Raw genomic sequence first — 21,551 nt, forward strand, 5'->3', positions numbered from 1 at the left:
TTCACCTATTAGAATTCTGTAGATCTACTTTGAAGTAGGAGCTCAATATGTATCAATGGAATGAATGAAGGAGTTCATGACTAAACACAGTCTCAGAGTCACCACTCTGTTAGTAATGATATATGCATCTACAAATCTTTTAGTAAAGGGTGGAATAATTAGCTGCATCTTAGCAGCATGCTTTGTTGTGTATATGGAACTCCAAGGATGTTTGTGTCAGTTACGTGTCTCAAAGGCCAAGTGACGAATGGTCACATTTGCGTGTCTTCATCATCAGGTTGGGTGAGGATGAGGAGGTGAATGGTTTGTCACAGGAAACTCACGTTTACCTGGGTCCCGGCCAAGAACCCAACTCTCACCCAAGGGTTGAGGAAGGAGCAACGGTTTGGGATCAAGAGCCCGAGGATCGGTATTACCACTGGTCCTCGAGCATGCCTTATTCCCTCTTAGCTCTCGGCTTTCTTGTCTCCAAGGATCCCCTAAGCTCTAGGATCTAGGCCTCTCCCCGGTTGGCTGCACCAGGTGGATGCTCCGCTCTTCTCACCTGCACATCCAGTTCCATGATATGCGCCACTTTGTTCCAGCCGAAGCCTACAAACCTCCGGTCATACTCCGGGCAGTCGCGTCTCACGACAACATACGGCTCAAAATCGGCCTCCCACTCCACCCGGTAAGGCGTGGTGGCGGTCCGCCACTTGGCGAAGTTTGTGGGTGCGTGGCCTTTCGTCCAGACATGGTACCTGAGACACACGGAGAAAAGCCATTGGGTGGAGGGAAGGAAGGCAAGCTCTCCAAATGCAGTTGATGTGGAGGAGGAAGAGGTGTACATGGATGTAGTTCTCGGGTGAGAGTGGAACTGTCTCTCTCCCAAAAGCTATGTTGAAGTCCTAACCCCCAGTGCCTGTGAATGGGACCTATTTGGAATCAGGATCTTTGCAGATATAATGAGGTTATGACAAGATCACAGTGGACTCGGGTGGGCACTAATCCAGTGATTGCTATCCTTATAAGAAGGGGAAAATTTAGACACAGAGACGCACCGCAAGAATACCATGTACAGGCATCGGCAGAGACTGGAATGATGGGTGCATCTGTAAATCAAAGATTGCCAAACACGACTGGCAACCACCAGAAAGAGGCCTAGGACCTCAGGGAAGAAGCATGGACCTGCCGACAGCTTGATCTTGGACTTCTGGCCTCCAGAATCGTGAGAGAATAAATTTCTATTGTGTTAAGCCATCCAGGTTTTACTATTTTGCTGCAGCAGCTACAGGAAACCCTAATCCCGTTTGCTATCTGCACACTTCACTAACGAGGAGATTGTCAATATGAAAAGGAACTCCTGGAGGGCTCCATGCTATTTCTCAGGAACTGACTGCAGGTCAGCTTGTGTAGAGTCATTGCTGCCAGAGGCCACTGTGGTAGGCAGGAGTATAAGACGGTCCCCCATGACTCACCCTGTACAGTGCTCTCCCCTTGGGGCAGAACCTGTGAGTCTATGTGTGATCGCTCCTGGGATTATGTTACATTATATGGCAGAAGGGATTGTTGTAAATATAAATGAGGTTACTCACCAGTTTACCTTGCGTGAAAATGGGAGATAAGGGAATCGTGACCCTTTAGACCTGGGTCTGGAAGAAAGCAAGGAGCTATGTTGGGAGCTGCCTATGGGGGCCATGTGGCAAAGAACTAGACTCTAGGAGAGCAGTCCCTGGCCAAAAGCCAGCAGGAAAATGGAACCTTAGGCCTAGGAATGAAAGGAAAGAAATTCTGCTAACCACCAGTGATCTGGGAAGAGGAGAATTGCAGGTCTGCTGACTCCTTGATTTCAGCCCAGTGAGATCTCGAGCAGAGAATCCAGTCATTCCGTGGCCGGATCTCTGACCTCTAGACTGTGAGATCACAAATTTGTTTCAAGCCGCTATGTTTGTGATAAATTGTTATGCAGTAGTAGAAAATGAATATAGTCATATAACCATAATAAGAAACAGCTAATATTAGCTAACCACTTACTGTGTACTGAGACTATTTTAAATCTGTCTCTCTGTCTCTCTCTCTCTCTCTCTCTCTCACACACACACAGAGACATTGTTTTAAATTCTTTTTTTTTTTTTTTTGAGACGGAGTCTAGCTCTGTCGCCCAGGCTGGAGTGCAGTGGTGCGATCTCGGCTCCCTGCAAGCTCCGCCTCCCGGGTTTACGCCATTCTCCTGCCTCAGCCTCCGAGTAGCTGGGACTACAGGCGCCCGCCACCTCGCCCGGCTAGTTTTTTGTATTTTTTAGTAGAGACGGGGTTTCACCGTGTAGACCAGGATGGTCTCGATCTCCTGACCTCGTGATCCACCCGTCTCGGCCTCCCAAAGTGCTGGGATTACAGGCTTGAGCCACCGCGCCCGGCCTGTTTTAAATTCTTATAACTTACCAAATGTCAAAGTAAAAGCAGTACGTGCTGGAGTTGCAATTCAAACCCAGGAAGCCTCGCTCAAGAGCCAAGAGCCTCCTTAAGCACTGGCTGGGTCACCTCTAACTCTCTCTCTCTCTTTTTTTTGTTTTTGAGATGGAGTCTTGCTCTGTTGCCAGGCTGGAGTGCAGTGGTGCAATCTCGGCTCACTGCAACCTCTGCCTCCCCAGTTCAAGCGTTCAAGCGATTCTCCTGCCTCAACCTCCCAAATGGCTGGGACTATAGACATCCACCACCACACCTGGCTAATTTTTGTATTTTTAGTAGACACGGGATTTTACCACGTTGGCCAGGATGGTCTCCATTTCTTGACCTCGTGATCCGCCTGTCTTGGCCTCCCACAGTGCTGGGATGACAGGCGTGGGCCACCACGGCCAGCTGGGTCACCTCTCTTACATATCCCTGTCCCCCACACTTCCTGGCCTGTTGAACGAGTACTCAACAATCGTGCACTAAACTGAATGAATGAATGAGTAACCTAACAACATGACAGGCACCGGAGATGGGCCCATGTGTGGGATGGCAATATGCCTCTGAAAGCTACAGAGAGATGGCAGGAAGCTGGGCGTCTAGTGAAGGAGTAGACAGGGACCAAGAGAACGGTTAGGAAAAGGAGTATCCAGAGCCGGAAAGAAAAGCTTCATGAAATGAAAACAGGACAGAAGGGTGGGAACCCAAGAGCTTAGCTGCAGAAAGAGAGGAAGTGGAGGTCCTGGATTCTATCTCATCCTGCGGGCAGACTCTCCAAAGCAAGGGAGGCGCCGAGGGTGAGTGTTCTGTGTGGCCAAAGGGACACTTTCTGGCAGGGAACGCAGCTGCTTCCTTCTTTTGCTTTTCTACCACTGAGGCTGGACTTCCCCCAAACCCTCAGGGAACTGGCCAGTGTGGATGAACGGGCACTGGCCGATAGGTGGGCTTCGATCAAGTTGTGCTGTTGGGTGAGACAGCCAGGCTCGGGGAGGGCAGGAACTTGAACTTCAGCCCCATCAACACAGCAACTTCCATCAAAACCAAAGCCACTTAAATGGAAGAAAAATGAAAGGTGAAGCAATGTCATTTTCATGGAGTGTGGAAAAGGGATATTGCGGGAGATGTCAATCTTGGGTATGATCCAAAAATTAGGCCCAGAAGCAGTTGCTTTTCCATTTGCGAACTTGCTGAACGGGCAGTCTTGACACCTGATGCCTTTGACAGAACTGGCACAGCACAGCTGATGGTCGTGAACTTGTATGAGGTTTAAAGCACAGAACAATGGAGCGATCAGGCCAGGGTTCAAATCCCACCTCTGCCACTTAGGAGCTGAACGTCTTGTCTTGCAGAACCAAATGCTTTAACTAGGCATTAATTTCCTTTTGTGTCAACTGGGGAAAATAGTACCTATCTGGTTGAACTGCCAAGGAGCTTGAATGAGAAAATGTAAAGAGCCTGGCACAATATCAGCATAGAAGAGGAATTCAATAAATGCTAGTTTAACAAAGTGGTTAAAAAACAATGGTTCTGGAGGCAGCCTGCCTGGGTTGGAATTCTGTCATTTAACAGGTATGGGTACATTAACTACTTGGCACCTCTGTTTCCTTCTCTTGGCAAAACGGACATAGCTGTATCTACTTCATAGATTTGTAATGATTATGTGACTTGATTCACACACAGTACTGAGTTTCTGATACATGGTAATTCCTCAAAAAAAAAAAAAAAGAGAGAGGCCGGGCGTGGTGGCTTAAGCCTGTAATCCCAGCACTTTCGGAGGCCGAGACGGGCGGATCACGAGGTCAGGAGATCGAGACCATCCTGGCTAACACGGTGAAACCCCGTCTCTACTAAAAATACAAAAAAATTAGCTGGGCGAGGTGGCGGGCGCCTGTAGTCCCAGCTACTCGGGAGGCTGAGGCAGGAGAATGGCGTGAACCTGGGAGGCGGAGCTTGCAGTGAGCTGAGATCCGGCCACTGCACTCCAGTCTGGGGGCAGAGCGAGACTCCGTCTCAAAAAAAAAAAAGAGAGAGAGGGAGAGAAAATTCTCTTTGTTATTTCTCCTTGTTTGCTTCCCAGATATGACACCGATTCCTAGTGGTCTTGCTCTCAGTGATATTGACAGCCATATTATTGGCCATCCATTTTTAGAATCTAAACTGTTGGACAATGATAATGTGAAAAGGAAGGGAAAAGAACGGGGAGGCGGTGCCATTGCAATCCACTGTAGGGACAGCTCGGTCAGTTCTACTCATCTGGCTGAGGAGGCAGCTTTGATCACTTCGGCCTGGACACTGACAGCCTGCTGAATGGCTGGGCAGCACAGGGTGCAGTCAGGTTATAATGAACCTATTGTTCAAACAAGCCCCAGCCTGTGAATGACCTATTGCCAGGCCAGTAGACACCGAACTTTGAGTCTTGCTGTCTGAGACTAGCAATGCCAGGTAGCCTCCTTCCCCGCTAAAAAAGGGATGGGAAGATGAGAGAGGTTTCCTAGGTACACCTTACAGGATGCTACTGGGGAGAAGAGATTTGGGGCACTTTGCTTTGAGCAGTGGTTCTCAAACTTGAGTATGCATTAGAATGATCTGGAGGACTGGTTCCAACTCCAGAGTTTCTGATGCAGGAGGTCTGGGCTAGGCTTGAGCCTCTACATTTCTAACAAGTTCCTAAGTGATGCGGAAGCTACTGGCCCAGGGAACACATTCTGGAGCCACCGCCCTAGAGGACTTGTAGGGGTGTGGACACTTTCTCATTCCAGGTGTAGTAGGGAGCAGATTTCGGCTGCTCAGAGGCTGAAGAGTTTGTTATTTGGAGAGCAGGTGACAATAGCAATCTCTCAGAGACAGGGGCTGTAATTTAGCACTTGGCACGATGGCTTGCAAGCTGCTGAACAGAGCGGCGATCATGGACACAGCAGGCCACACCCCAGCTCTTGTGGCCACAAATGTGGCTGTGGAATGAGTTCTCGGTTCACCGTGGTATGAAGATGGCAGGAAGGACGCCTTGGAAATGTGTCAGATGCTCAGACTACGGCATCCATGGGAGACTCAGACTCAGGTTTGGTCTGAAAGTCTCCATTTCGAGGAGCAAGTTTTTACCCTGCATTTTAAAACACTGGGTTAAAAAAAAAAAAAAAATCCAGGACTCAATCAGTAGCCAGATGGTACTCTGACTAAGAACACAGGTTCCTCAGACCTGGGCCAAATCCAGGCTCTGCTATTTACTGGCTGTGTGTCATTGGCAAGTTATTAAACTTCTCAGAGCCTCAGTTTCATTATCCAGGCAATGGGGATAATAGTATCTGTCACATAGATTTATTGTGAGAATTAAATATGTAATCACAGTGCCTGGCACATGCTAAGCACGCAATAAGTGGTAGTTATTTTTTTCAGAAAAGAAGGAAGGCTTGGGTTGGGTGGGGGCCTACTAACTCTTCCAGGTCACTTTCTAGAATTCTTGATAGAGGAAGAAGGCTGGAGTTTGAGTCCTGGCTCTGCTGGGACCTCTCCACTCCTCAGTTTCTTCGTCTGTATAAAATGTGAAAAATGATAACCTCTGAACTGTTGAATGAACTACCCATCTCATAGTTATTTTCACAAGATATAGTTTATTTGGGGAAACTTTCTAGAAATTTCTAGAAACTTAATCGTGGTATGAAAACCCAAGTTATTATGACTATAGTGTTTTCAATAAAACTCCGATGGTCTAGAAAGGTAGGCTTTTTAGCTCCAAGGAAGTGTTGGCCATTCTGACATCATTCACAATAGTGGCCTCGCTTTAAAACTGGAGCAGGGCCAGGCGTGGTGGCTTACGCCTGTAATCCCAGCACTTTTGGGAGGCTGAGGTGGGCAGATCACCTGAGGTCAGGAGTTCGAGACCTGCCTGGCCAACATGGTGAAACCCTGTCTTTACTAAAAGTACAAAAATTAGCCGGGTGTGGTGGTGGGCACCTGTAATCCTAGCTACTCAGGAGGCTGAAGCAGGAGAATCGCTTGAACCCGGGAGGCGGAGGTCGCAGTGAGCCGAGACCATGCCATTGCACTCTAGCCTGGGCAACAAGAGCGAAGCTCTGTCTCAAAAACAAACAAACAAACAAACAAACAAACAAACTGGAGAAGGCGGAAGCACCAGCCCTCTCTTCAGACTGCTCAGTTATGGCACCCAGCAGGCCGCCTACTTTTCCCTGGATCACTACATGTAATGCTGCAGCCTGTCTGTTTGCACCTGTGCAGTGGCACAGACTCCTGCAACACTCGGGACAGGTGACAGGGGAGCTCCCTTGCAATGTTCCTGCAGGACTCAGGGGCCTGGGAAAGAAGGAAATCAGGGTTCCATTTGCGCTGGTCAGTTGGGCAACAGGAAAGCTGGCTGCCACATGTGCTGGGTCACCTTGATGACTTGAATTTGTTAACACAACGGCTATACATCCCCCAGGCCTCAGGAGGTCAGAGAACAGACGACTCATACCACAAAGAAGAAGGAAAACCACCGCCATGGTGCTAATAGAATGAAACCCACCTACTAAACGAATGGATGGACAAGCACACAAAAGAGAGAGCTCGGAGCCAGGAGATGGGAGCAGGAACCTAAACCGAGTTTAGTAAAAAGGACAAACAGAAATAAGCTAAACCTTCCTACCCTTCAGCCCTCCAAACATGCCTACCCTTCCATCTGAACACATAACGTCTGTCATCCATGCACAAAAAAGTACATGGCACGTACCGGCATAGGGGAGAGGAGGGAGATTACACAGACGTTGTCTGGAGAAAGTGGTGCTTTCCTGGCGTCACAATGGACTATAAGGTGAGCAACAAACTTCCGGATCGATAGCTTTGGCATCTGGGTTTCCCAGGAGAAAGAAGGCCTTCGAGCAGCTCCAGAGTACGGCAGATAGAGCCACTCACCTGAATGTGAAGAGGGTCCCCATGTCCAGCATTGACAGCAACTCCGCTTTCGACTTGGGGAAGGAGAGCCGGTAGCGCAGCGTCTCGAACGCGGGGACGATCATTGCTTTCTTGGTGTTGGCAAGGTCGAGCTGGATGACAGACTTCCTGAAAAGAGGGGACAGGCAGAGAGACAGAGTCCCTGTGACACCAGGCCAAAGTCTTTTCCCCATGAGGGCGGGGTGGTCACTGGCCCAGGGAAGTGTGGGAGAGAAAGCTCAGGTCAGACTCTCAATTAAAGATGGGGAGACTGGGCCAGGTGCGATGGCTCACGTCTGTAACCCCAGCCTTTGAGAGACCAAGGCAGGCAGATCACTTGAGTTCAGGAGTTCCAGACCAGCCTGGTCAACATGGTGAAATCCCGTCTCCACTAAAAATACAAAGAAATTGGAGGGGCGTGGTGGGGCACACCTATAGTCCCAGCTACTTGGGAGGCTGAGGCACGACAATTGCTGGAGCCAGGGAGGCAGAGGTTGCAATGAGCTGAGATCATGCCGCTGCACTCCAGCCTGGGTGACTGAGGTAGATTCTGTCAAAAAACAAAACAAAACAAAACAAAACAAAAAACAGGCAAAGAAAGGAAAGAAAGGGAAGGAAAGAAAAAAAGGAAAGAAAAGAAACAGAAAAGAAGGAAAAGAAAGAAAAAGAAAGAAAGGAAAGAAGAAAAGAAAAGAGAAAAGGAAGACAGGGAGCCCTGGGAGGCAAAGCAGTTTGCCAAACACTTGGGGAACCCAGTGTGGAACAGGATCTGCTGTCCCCGAGACAGAGAGCTTGGTCTTCCTGGAGAATAAACAGAGGGCAGATCAGACTGAGGGGCTGGGTGAACCTCCCACACATTTTCAGTGTGTGCTCCTGCCAGAGTCAGGCACAGAAGGAAGGCTTCAAAGGACCACAGGGGTTACAGCCCAGTCTGCTTGGTTCCCTGTGCTGGTCAATCACTCCCGACTACAGCCCTGGCCACACCAGATCAGGTGGACAGAGAGCCGATGAGAGAATCACCCAACTGAGTACTTTCAGGTTCCATTTTAGTGACTCCTCAACTCCTTGAATTTTCCAGACTCCAAGCCTTTAAAGTAGCCAGAGCCACCTTAGGCAGCCAGCACTGGTAAGACAGCTCTGGTATCCCCCTTGGGGGAAGCTTCTGTAAAGTCTTGCCTTAGTGCCTGGCCTTCCACTCTGCTCCTCTGAGCCCTGATCCTGCACGCCTGGGTTTGTCTGCCTTTTCCCTGCTCTGTGGCTGACACTTGGAAAGGGAGAAAGGCTCATGGTGGACCATAAATGGCCAAGTATCTAGTGCCATATGGCACGAGGACTTTTTTTTTTGACATAGAGTCTTGCTTTGTCACCCAGGCTGAAGTGCAGTGGCGTGATCTCAGCTCACTGCAACCTCCGCCTCCCAGATTCAAGTGATTCTCCTGTCTCAGCCTCCTGAGTAGCTAGGACTGCAGGTGCATGCCGCCACATCCATCTAATTTTTGTATTTTTATTAGAGACGGGTTTCACCATGTTGGCCAGGCTGGTCGTGATCCGCCCGCCTTGGCCTCCCAAAGTGCTGGGATTACAGGTGTGAGCCAGTGCGCCTGGCCAGCATGAGGTTTTTAATAAACACAGACTGGATTTGAACCCCGGCAAGGTGACTTTATGGGTCCTGTCATCCTGGGAAAGAGATTTAGCTCCTCACTACCTTTGGTCCCTCATCCCTAAAATGATGGCAATAACATCTACCTCCTGGAGACTGAGCAAAGTCATATACTGCCACTTGGCACATCTGGCCAGGGGCAGGCATGCTGTGACAAGTGGTCACTATTATACTGTAGCGCTATCATGACTCCCTGACTTGGATTTTCTGTGATCTCTTTCGGCCAGGACCTAGGAATTCATTCTGGCCTCCTGCTTGGACACTGACCTTTGGGTCTCAAGGTCATCATGGCTGTCGGTTTCTCTCTCTAAAATGGAGAAAGCAGACTTTCCTGGGGAAGAGGTAGGCATTGTAAGGCATTTTGAAAAACCACTGAAAGTAGCAGCCTTCCGTGGCCATAAAACTGTCCATTGAAGGCTGGGCACAGTGGCTCACGCCTGTAATCCCAGCTCTTTGGGAGGCTGAGGTAGGTGGATCACAAGGTCAGGAGTTCGAGACCAGCCTGGCCAATATGGTAAAACCCTGTCTCTACTAAAAATACAAAAATTAGCTGGGTGTGGTGCGGGTGCTGGTAGTCCCAGCTACTCAGGAGGCTGAGGGAAGAGAATCACTTGAACCTGGGAGGCGGAAGTTGCAGTGAGCTGAGATCGTGCCACGGCACTCCACCCTGGGCGACAGAGCAAGACTCCATCTCAAAAAAAACAAAAAACAAACAAACAAAAACCAAAAATCAAAAAACTGTCCTCCACTGCTGTATTATTAAAGTCACTTCACTCAACCAGACTTGGAGCGTGTGCATTAATAAGGACTAGAGCTGGCATGCAAAGAGGAATCACACCGTAAGGAAGTGACTAAGTCAGCCCAGGCCTGAATGGGACAAAACAGGGTGGCAGTCCCAGAAGGACACAGGACATCAGCAGGGCTTCGTACCACTGAATGATGAGGGGGAATCTGGATCAGGTCAGAATAAGGACAGTTTGCTAAAACCATCCTTGGTTAATGGATCTCATCAGCTCCCAGTAGAGGGGGGGTGGTTGGGATGGGCTGGAAGTTCATTTGGGAACCCTCTGAATATCATTTGCAGTTCACTCTTTACCACAGTGCTCACGTTCACTATATACCAAATAATATATAGCTCTCTCCCCACTATTCCAGAGGAGGTTCCTAAAGGACGACAGCAAGATATAGCGTGTGGCGAGCTCTACTTAGCCAGTCTGAGGGCTAGAGGTTTGAGTCAGCCTGGCCTGGCCTGGATTCTTCTCCCACTTTGTCTGAACAATGTTAGTTTTCAAACATCCAACATTCCCTCCTCTATGGCCAGGTGTCTAGTGTCAGCTAGCACTCTCTTTTGTATCAAACCTGGATTAGATATGGGCAGAGCCAGGCTCTTTACCATTCCCCCTGGAAAGGTGGGTACCTTATCTATTGATTCTGGGTATTGGGGGTGGGATATATGGGTCTAAAGAATATCCCTGGACCAAGACATCAAAGCCCTTGGAATCCCTGGAGCGGGGGGAAGGTGTCCCTGTGCTGGTGGGTGATTGCTACCCATTCAACAATCACCCAGCACCTATGATGCGCCAGGCACGTGAAGATACAGGGTGAAAAGAACAAGCAAAGTCTCTGCCCGCATGGTGCTTACATTCATATAAACATCTCAGGATGCTACAAGCCTAGGGACAAATCTTTGTAAATGGGGTCCCAGACTATATTTGTAGCTGATTATTTTATAATACAATGCTATAGAAATAGAATAGAAGGCTGCGAGGGCAGAACTATAAAGGGAACGGGCAAAACATACAGAAACATACACATATATATGCAATGGATACGGAGATCTACAACATGGATGTTTGTATCTATATAAGGCTCAGGTTACTATTATCATCAGTTGCTGTAGAAGCTGCTTCTTGGAGATTAATTCCTGCTAGAAAATAATTCCCCTTTCTCTGGGGGCAACCTGCCCTCTATACATAGAAGCAAGCTCTCAGAGTTCTCTGCTTGCCCTACCTGCATCCCTGGCAAGGGCAGGTTTTTTAGGATTAGACACTTGACCCAGGCTGAGCACATCAGTTTCTTACTCTTGGAAATTTGAATAGAAATAGAGGGAAAGCACTGACTTTCAGTGATGACAGATCATGCTCTAAAGACTTCTGAACTGCTGCAGAGGGGTCCAGAGCTACCCTGGTTAATTGTAGTCTTATGTGTTGGTTTTCCAAGTCCTAGTTTGATTTCATAAGATAACCCATCCATTATTTGCTTTGTTTTTCTTTGATTTGTCTTTATTGTACTTAAGCTACCTGGTATTAGTTTCTGTTGCCTGCAACTAAACAACCCTAACCAATATACCGGAAGACCCAAAGCAGACACATCCAGTAAGCAGCATGCCTCACAAATGCAGTCCTAGCAAGCCTTATTTCCCTCTGCATAGAAAGCACCAGATTCTGGAGTGCTTTCGGCAAACTCCCTTTAATCTCACTAAAATACAAACTGCCACAAACATGGATCTATCACCAGATAGCTTCATTTCAGACTCAGTTCAAGGAGGTTTCACTACTGATGTCCTGAAAAGGTCTCATTATAAAGTTGTTTCAGCAATAAAGAGACTTCATAGTACAAACTCTGAGCACATCTGGTTTTTGAGAAGGTAACGGCAGCCTGGGTCTTTCTGCTCTGTGTTGTTAGTACATCTTACCCTGGATGGGGCTTGCTGTCCTAGGGGTCAACAATTTGCAGCCATTAGTTCTCTGGAAAGTGAGTCCTGCAGAGGATGAACTGCAGTCTTCCAGGAACAATGAGGCAGGACGATGAGCGAGAAAGCTGGGCGAAGAGCCAGGAGACCTGAATTCTAGGTCCACCCTGAGAAGCTGAGTGACTTTGGGTCACTCCATTACTCTTTAGATTGCTCAATTTAGATTATTAAGATGGGAGCTTCGGAAGACAGTCAGGTGTAGTGGTCACAGACCAGGCATCTAGCTCTGACCCTACTAGGCTGTCTTCTTGGGCAAATCGCTTTCACTATTTTGAGTCCTGGGGTTGATGCATTTGTAAAATATGTTGATGAGGATAAACACAGTGCTTGTGGAAGGGCTTGCTACAATGCCTGGCACACATTAAGCACGGGGTACATGATGCCTATGATGGTTCCTTTTCTGTATCAGATGGCCCGGGCTATGGTGCCCAGTTACTTGGTCACGTACTAGTTTAGACACTGCTGTGCAAGTGTTTCATAGATGCATTAAACTGCAATTACTTTTGCACCAATCTAATAATTAACATGTACAATCAGTTAACTTTAAGGAAAGGAGATTTCCCTCGATAATGTGGGAAGGCCACATCTAATCAGTTGAAGGCCTTAAGAACAACTGGGCCAGGTGTGGTGGCTCACGCCTGTAGCACTTTGGGAGGCCGAGGCGGGCGGATCACGAGGTCAGGAGATCGAGACCATCCTGGCTAACATGGTGAAACCCCATATCTACTAAAAATACAAAAAAATTAGCCAGGTGTGGTGGCGGGCACCTGTAGTCCCAGCTACTCGGGAGGCTGAGGCAGGAGAATGGCGTGAACCCAGGAGGCAGAGCTTGCAGTGAGCCGAGATCGTGCCACTGCACTCCAGCCTGGGTGACAGAGGGAGACTCCATCTCCAAAAAAAAAAAGAGAACAAAAACTGAGCTTTCCCAGAAAAGATGGAATACTGCCTTAGGACAGTAACATAGAAACCCTGCCTCAGTTTCCAGCCTGCTGGCCTGCTCTGTGAATTTCAGACTTGCCAACCGCACAACTGTGTGAGCCAATTCCTTAAGCTCTATCAATCTATCAGTACATATATCACTAGCTCTACATATTGATACATATATTACTATCCAGAGGATATACTATATATATATCTCCTATTGGCTCTGTGTCTCTGGAGAGCCCTGAGGACTGTGATGGTAAGGCATGCTGCTTCCTGGGTCTGTCTACCGTGGGTCTTGTAATACATTGCTTAGGGTTGTTTAGTTGGAAGCAACAGAAATTAATACCAAGTAGCTTACCCAAAATAAACACTGTCCTGATTCTGACCTGGTCCGGATTCCTCCTCATCATTCAATGATCCCAAGCTCTGTTGATGTCCTTCTTGGACTGTCACGCTGTTCTTGTCCCCCACATGGGCCTGAGCTGACATAGTCACTTCCTTATGGTCCGACTCCTCTTTGCAGACCCTAGTCCCTGCCTATGCACAGGTTCAAAGTTTTGTTGCCCTTGTCTTGTCCAAGACACCTGCAAAAACATTCACAAACCTACTACAGTATATTGGATCAAGGAATGATGATGATGATGATGATGATGATTATTTTGAGACAGAGTCTCCCTCTGTCACCCAGGCTGGAGACGCAGTGGCGTGATCTTGGCTCACTGCAAGCTCTGCCTCCTGGGTTCATGCCATGCTCTTGCCTCAGCCTCCAGAGTAGCTGGGACTACAGGTGCCCACCACAACACCCAGCTAATTTTTTGTATTTTTACTAGAGACGGGTTTTCACTGTGTTAGCCAGGATGGTCTCGATCTCCTGACCTCGTGATCCACCCGCCTCGGCCTCCCAAAGTTCTGGGATTACAGGCGTGAGCCACCATGCCCAGCTGGACCAAGGAGTTCTTAAAACAATCTAAATAACTCAGAACCTTGCTGATAAAACAGGAAGCCCTGTGAATATAAGTGACTTGGGGCCAGCCAGCAGCAGCTTCCAAACCTGATTGCTCCTCTCTCTCTCCTGACTTGTGCACATTCTGCAACCTCTTCCAACCACAGGTTCCCCATGTGTACATGGAGACAATAAAGGCTTATCTCTCATCTCTCAGGGCTCTAGAGCCCAAAGCAGTGGTCGACTTAGAATTAACTCATTTAACAAACAAGTCCCCTTCCCCTTTCACAGCTGAGCCTACTGGTGCATCCAAGGCAAGAGAATGGGCGAGAGTGAAGGAGGATTCAGAAAAGTCGACATACTACTTACAGCCAGGGAAGACTTCTGCTTGCTCATCTACAGAAACAGAGCTTATGAGATCTCAGTCTCTAGCCAGTCCTCTGAGACCCTCTCTGTGTCAAAAATAGTTCAGGTGTTGCTCACACAGTAAATTCACCTCTTCCAGCCTGCGAGCTAACCAGTGGGGAAACTGAATTTGAGAAAGTTATCTTCCAAAGCCCCCCAGCCTCCTCTTCCGTGTATCTTTCTTCCCCAAGCCCCTGCTCTCAGCTCACTCACGTATGTGAATAGTTCATATCCTCTTTTGCTCCAATCTGGCAAAACTGGCAAACAGGGGAGGGGATGTGAGTGAGCAGTGAGGCTCCTATGCCAACTGAAGGGGTAGGGATGGGTGCAGATGGTAGGCTTGCCCGGGTTCTGCATAAACCAAAGAAACAGCATGGATGGAAGGGCAGAGTGTTAGCTGGATGGGTTTCCCTGCAGGATGCAGTGTTCAAAGAACCATTTTGGGGCCGGGTGTAGTGACTCACGCCTATAATTCCAGCACTTTGGGAGGCCATGGTGAGCGGATAACCTGAGGTCAGGAAATCGACACCAGCTTGGCCAACATGGTGAAACCCTGTCTCTATTAAAAATACAAAAAATTAGCCAGGCATGGTGGCGCACACCTATAATCCCAGCTACGCAGGAGGCTGAGGCAGGAGAATCACTTGAACCAGGGAGGTGGAGGTTGCAATGAGCCGAGATCATGCCACTGCACTCCAGTCTGGGCGACAGAGTGAGACTCTGTCTCAAAACAAAAACAAACACAAAGAAGCAAACAAAACTCACAAAGAACCATCCTGACAGCAGAGAGCAGCCCTCCCAGACAACGAATCTGTCACCAAGTTTGTTCTCAGACTTCCCAGCCTCCAGAACTGTGGGGAATACATTTCTATTCTTTAAAAATTACCCAGTCTCCGGTATTCTGTTACAGCACCACAAAATGAACTGGACATACTACAAACCCAATTTGATGTCATCTTCAAGAAAACAAAATTAGAAAAATAATCCATCACTGAGGTTAAGAAAATGAGAGAGCACAGTCAAGTTAAAGCAGGGACAAAGGATTCTCGAATTATCTCCTGTTTGTGTCTTTCTAAACTGGGGGGTTCGGGGGGCAAACTCAAGCTGCCGCAGGGCCAGGCCAGTGATGTGGATAATGGTGTGGGCTGGTGGGGATAAAGCAGGGTGCTCCATGGCAGTGGATGCCAGGTTTCTGCGTGGAGGAGACAAAAGGGAGGGGAGAGAGCAGGGGATGGGATAAACAGGAGAGCCCATGCCCAGCTGCTCCTCAATTCCAGCTGTGTGCCTGACATAGGGGATTGGAGCCACAGAGTCTGATATTTCAAGAGGCGCCAACTGAAATTATCTTCAACTCACTTGAGGGCTGGGTATCTCTCATGGCATGCCAGTTTGAAGGGAGGCTGAACAGTGAGAAAAAAGAGCATGATCTTTTAAATCAGATGATATAGATTCCATCTTAATTCCACCACTTCACTAACTGTGCAATCGTGGGCCATTGTCTTAACACCCCGGGCTTTTGTTTCCTTATCTTGATAATAATAAATGCTTTATGGACTTGGTGATTAAGAGAACGAAGATAATACATTCATCAATTAATGAATATTGATAAAGCCAAGACCCAGACGCTGGGTACAGAGCTAAATGAACAGATATAACCTTTGTCTGTGCATAGCTCACAGTGTAGGGAGGGAGGAAGACAGAAGCATACTCCTCTCTGGGTGCAGAGTCATGGAGGACTTCTCATCACTGAGATGTATTCCAATCAAGAAGCAGGAGTTAGCCAGTCAGGAAAGGGTATTCCAGGTTATTTGCAAAGCTCTGATAACGAGGAAGCATATAGGATTGGAGAAACTGAATTTCTTAGCACCTGCCTGGTATATTGTAGGTGGCTGATAAATGATAATAAATGCTTACATGCATTGAGTATCAAGCCCCATGCTAAGTGCTTTATATGCATTACTTCTCTTAATCAGTGCAACCTATGACTTACGTACTCGTGTTTTCAGTTTAATGATCAAGACAGTAAAGTTCTGAGAGGTTAACAAGTAACTACCACACAGCTAGTACTTATCGTCATGATCATATAATGATGTTAGTAAAGTCTGCACCAGCTTAAAATTAAGCAGGAAAGATCAATAATCAATAAAGAGATATTGGGGCCAAGTGTGTTAATGCGGGGATTGTGTCTGTCTTCCCAACCCTGCAACTGAAACAATGAACTTCTTTGAGTTCATGGGTTAAGGCAGTGGTGGGAGAGTGGTTGGGAATGGAAAAAGGGAGAAGGCAGGAGGCTACGATGTGTGTACCTATGCTCCTTAAATGCAATCTCATCCACATGGCAGATTCCACCTTGAAGAAGCAAACTGTGGTGGAGGTCAGAAAACAAAGAGTATTATGAGATTAGGAACATGTGTACTGATCCTACATGTCAATGGTTTACTGAGCCTCCTATAGTTTCATTAACACCCGTGAGTTGCTCAAACTACTATAATCTGTCTTTGACTCTATGATCTGGCCAAAGTCAGCAATGTCCCCTCACTTTCAAGTCTAATATATTTGTTTATTTTCACCTCGTTTGAATTCTCTGCATTTAGCACTAATGACCACTCCTACTAGCCTTATCTCAAGAAGCCCATCCCATAATTCTGAAGGCATCTTTCTACTCTCTCTTGTTCTCACCAGGGTAACTGCCGTTCAGCCCACTGGATGCTGGTAACCATTTGGGACCTCTTGTGGCCCCTACTCCTTGGGCAGAGGTTGGGGAATTCCCCATCTCTGCTGTGCAAGTTTCCATGCCTGTAACAGCAGAGCCTACGCTGACTTCTTTGTGGTGTGGCAATACATGGCTGAGGCCAATGCTGACAAGTGACAAACTATTGGGAATCGCAGAGCTGAAGGCACTGGGGCTGCTGTCAGAATGCCAGGAGAAAGCCACACTTGTCAGCTCTCAGAGCCCTGGGTTTCCCCAGCCCTGTTCTGCAGCATCAAATGTCAGAGAGCCCACTGTTTAATGAAACCTGAGTCATAAGGAATCCATGTGGTTCTCACACAAGTTCCCAGGGACTCCTATGAAAGTTATATTAGAAGGGGATGGGAGGAGGTAAAGAAACCTGTGCTGGAGCGTGCATCTGTTTCAGAACCCCGGAACAGTATCGATTTCTCTCAAGGCTTGGTGCACAGGCAATTAGAAAAACTGGCCTCCCCGCACCTCCCTTCCCCACCTCCGTGGGCCTTGATGTGTCTCCCTTGATGCTCCCCCTCACGTTGGGTCCGCATCTTCTTTGGGACTGGTTCATCCTAGGCTGTTTCGCTCATTGGTGGTGGCTGCCTGCGCATGCACCTATTAGCCCTGCCGGGCTTGAGATCTGGGGTGAGCCTCTGTTCATGGTTACGTTTCCAGGTCCCGCACAGTGCCGGGCAAACAGTAGGCGCTCAGTAAGTGTACAGGGAATGGAGGAATCTATTTACAATTGCCCTATGTGGTAGAGAGGATGGGACTGTGAAGAGGGCTCTTTGGAAGTGATAAAGACCTGAGTTGACATGATAGCTCTGCCATTTAAATGCCTACGACCTTTGGGCAAACTTACCTTCTGTGTTTTAATTTCACTTGTATAATGGGAGTAAAAGCACTTATCTTTGACTAGGTTGTCATAAAAAAGATAACATTTGCCCAGGGCCTAGCACAGCACCTGCCACGAGAGAGGGCACTTATAAACGGTGTTTTTTCCTTATTTGGTCCTTTACAGATGGTCATGCACTCATATTCTGATGGATGCTCGTAAGAAGTGGATCAGCCAGTGGCGGTCAAACACAAAGCAGAGGCCCGAGTCTGAGGTGCGCTATCATTTTCTTATTTCAGCTTATTCCTGGCAAGGTATGTGGGCATGAACCAGTGAGCTCATGATGTGCGGTGAGGAGCAGCAGGGCCAGTGCAGCCACAGGTGTGATCAACCAGTGAGAGGCAAAGAAGGGCACACATGCGTGTGTGCATGCGTGTGGGTGCCCATGTGACTTTGGGAGACTACGAGAAGCCCTCTTGTCTCCAGCTGTCCCTCACAGCCGTTTAAACGGACATAATAGTGCTAGACGTAAGCACTGCTTTTGACCAGCGCAATGGGAAATCATGTGAATGACACCGGAGGATTGGGCAACCTACCTCAGGGTGACAACCCGTGGGCAGAGAGGAAGGAAGGAGCCATCTGTGCTGCTCACTCTGAAGGCAGATCTCAGCACAGCCCCATCCTCCTCTTGTCTCATCCCTAAACATAAAAGCCAGGGAGTAGGATTTGCTCGATTCTACGCCAGTTGTCTAGGAAATGAGTTTTTGGCAGACTGGCTTCCAGGAGCTATGTGGCGACAACAGCAAGGACTTGCAAACAAGGGAGACAGGGCGGCCCACATAGTGCCACTGTAGAATATACACGTCATACACGAGGTCACACATGGGCATGGCCTCTGAGAGCCAGAAGGGCTCCCAGGCATGCACAAGATCCAGTGGCTCCTTAATGGATGGCGTTAAGATTTTCTGAGGGAGAACCTGTCAGTCAGAGACGGGCAGGTGAGAAAGAGAAGCTAAGAAGCTTTTGGGGCAAATTTTACAAATAACCAGTAATAACGATTGCCACAGTTTACTGAGCACTTGACTATGTGCAAGGCTCTGGGCTAAAGACTCTGTCTCCATCATCTCAGGTAATGTTCAACATTCCTCTCTAATTACCCCACTGTCCTGATGTTTACTGTTACTAATAACAGCTAAACACTGTAGAGCACTTGCCATGTGCTGGCATAGAGTTAAACCCTGGCTGGGGATCACGGGGGCCTGGCACTAAGGAGGGCAGCTGTGTGGCACACTGCCCGGATTCAGAGACCACCTGTGTGGACACTCACCAGCTCATACTCTTGAACACATTCCATCTTTGTGCCACAGTTTTCTCCTCTGTGAGCCGGGGACTGTATTAGTACCTGTGCTGTGCGACTTTCTAAGAACTACATGGATTATCTGGTGCAAAGAGTAAAACAGTTCCCTAGTGGATAGGATACACTTGGCAAATGCAAGCCACGATGACAGTCATGGCCATCATGATGAAGAGAAGATGGGCCTATTGGGCAACTGGATCAATAAACAGGCTAAGCATAGAACACCTATGGATAAGCCTAAGATGAGCCAGTTATCCTTTTTCTTTCTTTCTTTCTTTTTTTTTTTTTTGAGATGGAGTTTCTCTCTTGTTGCCCAGGCTGGAGTGCAATGGCGTGATCTCGGCTCACTGCAATCTCTACCTCCCAGGTTCAAGCAATTTTCCTGCCTCAGCCTCCTGAGTAGCTGGGATTACAAGCATGCGCCACCATGTACAGCTAATTTTTGCGTTTTTACTTGAGACAGCGTTTCTCCATATTGGTCAGGCTGGTCTTGAACTCCCAACCTCAGGTGATCTGCCCACCTTGGCCTCCCACAGTGCTGGGACTACAGGCGTGAGCGAGTGTGCCCAGCCCACCACTTATCCTTTTAGTGCTGTGCCCGTGGGCATGTTACTTAGCCTGAACATCCTCATTTGTAAGATGAATTGCGGTAGGCTTTAATGGTAAAACACAGGTGAAAGGGCTCATAACAGTGCTTGGTGCATAGTAAGTGCTCAATAAATGTGAAATGTTATAGATACAGCAGAGTTAAAACAATGAATGAGCTCAAGGAAATATCACCTGGTAATGTCTCCGGGCAGACAGCCAGTCAGCTTCGCCTGATGCCACCTCTACCTGGCTTTGTTCACGTGTCTGCACTCATTCAACAAGTATTTATAGAACAACCATGATGTGCCAGGGAAAATGTAAGGGGTAGGTGGTTAGATGTCAAGCTGGGGAGAAAAGAATCAAACAGATGTAATCCCAGCACTTTGGGAGGCCGAGACGGGCGGATCACGAGGTCAGGAGATCGAGACCATCCTGGCTAACACGGTGAAACCCCGTCTCTACTAAAAAATACCGAAAACTAGCCGGGTGAGGTGGCGGGCGCCTGTAGTCCCAGCTACTCGGGAGGCAGAAGCAGGAGAATGGCGTAAACCTGGGAGGCGGAGCTTGCAGTGAGCTGAGATCCGGCCACTGCACTCCAGCCTGGGCGACAGAGCCAGACTCTGTCTCAAAAAAAAAAAAAGAATCAAACAGAGAGCTGGCATTCCTACACAGTGTCAGAATACAGTCTCTACCCAGTGTGGCACATTTGTCCTCAAGAAGGGTGCCGGGTGCAGTGGCTCACGCCTGTAATCCCAGTACTTTGAGAGGCAGAGGTGGGTGGATCACTCGAGGTCAGGAGTTCGAGACCAGCCTGGCCAACACGGCAAAACCCCGTCTCTACTAAAAAATACAAAAAAATTAGCCAAGTGTGGTGGCACGTGCCTGTAATCCCAGCTACTTGGGAGGCTGAGGCAGGACAATTGCTTGAAACTGGGGGGCGGAGATTGCAGTGAGCCAAGATCACGCTATTGCACTCCAGCCTGGGCGGCATAAAACTCTTGTCTCAAAAAAAAAAAAAAAAAAAAAAAAGAAGGGTTTGTCCCCAAGAAGGCAAAGGCAGTGAGGACAGTAGAGATACTTTACATTTTGGGCATGGATTAAAGATGAGGATTCCTCACGCCTGTAATCCCAGCACTTTGGGAGGCCAAGGCGGGCGGATCACCTGAGGTCAGGAGTTTGAGACCAGCCTGGCCAACATGGTGAAACCCCATCTCTATTAAGAATGCAAAAATTAGCCGGGCGTGGTGACAGGTGCCTGTAATCCCAGCTACTCAGGAGGCTGAGGCAGGAGAATCACTTGAACCGGGGAGGCAGAGGTTGCAGTGACCGACATTGCACTCCAGCCTGGGGACAAGGGCGAGACTTCATCTCAAAAAAAAAAAAAGAAGATGAGGATTCTGCAGGGTCAGCGAAAGGGGTCGGAAACCTGTACCAGTCTCATGAATGTGGAAAGTCGCAGTAGAGTGAAGCTGTCCAGGTCCTGGAAATGCCACCATGTCTCAGGCCCTTCTCGCTCCTCATTTAGAGACCTTCAGTATGCACCCACATCGGGCCATTCGCTTGTTAGTTTAAGCTCCTGTATCTCTCAGCCTTGTATCTGTGTGAATCCCGATGCTAGCAATGGCACATATAGTTGCAATGACCACCAGGGTGCAAACCTCTGAGGGCCAGAACTTTGTCTCCCCTGTTCACTGTTCTAGCCCCAGCACCTGAAACAGTGCCTGGTCACACAGACACATGGAACAAAGAATGTTTTGGGCATTCCTGGGTGCTTTCCAAATACTATCAGCTCTAATCTTCTCAGTTCCTTAAGAACTGGGGAAGAGGAAAACGCAGTATGATTCCCATTTCACAGATAAAGCAAGTTAGAGAGGTTAAGTGCATTTCCCAAGGTTAAATAAATTCCAAATAAAGAGTACTCAGCATCAGTCAGCCACGGTGGTTCATGCCTGTAATCCCAGGGCTGTGGGAGGCTGAGGCAGGAGGATTGCTTGAGCCCAGGATTTTGA

At 48.2% G+C, this 21,551-nt stretch overlaps 1 protein-coding gene across 5 annotated transcripts in view; it reads right to left on the minus strand.

Moving 5' to 3' along the window:
• LARGE1 (LARGE xylosyl- and glucuronyltransferase 1) overlaps positions 1 to 21,551 on the minus strand; it is a 645,964-nt gene that overhangs the window by 3,440 nt on the left and 620,973 nt on the right. For all 5 annotated transcript variants that reach the window (XM_033232744.1, XM_033232741.1, XM_033232742.1 and 2 more), the window contains 2 exons: positions 7,336 to 7,482; positions 545 to 740 (listed from right to left, as the gene is read on the minus strand). In XM_033232744.1, the coding sequence (XP_033088635.1) occupies positions 545 to 740; positions 7,336 to 7,482 (343 nt within the window). The remainder of the gene's footprint in view (positions 1 to 544; positions 741 to 7,335; positions 7,483 to 21,551) is intronic.

The sequence above is a fragment of the Trachypithecus francoisi genome, unplaced genomic scaffold (assembly GCF_009764315.1).
Source record: "Trachypithecus francoisi isolate TF-2019V2 unplaced genomic scaffold, Tfra_2.0 Lachesis_group14, whole genome shotgun sequence".
Classification (NCBI taxonomy): domain Eukaryota; kingdom Metazoa; phylum Chordata; class Mammalia; order Primates; family Cercopithecidae; genus Trachypithecus; species Trachypithecus francoisi.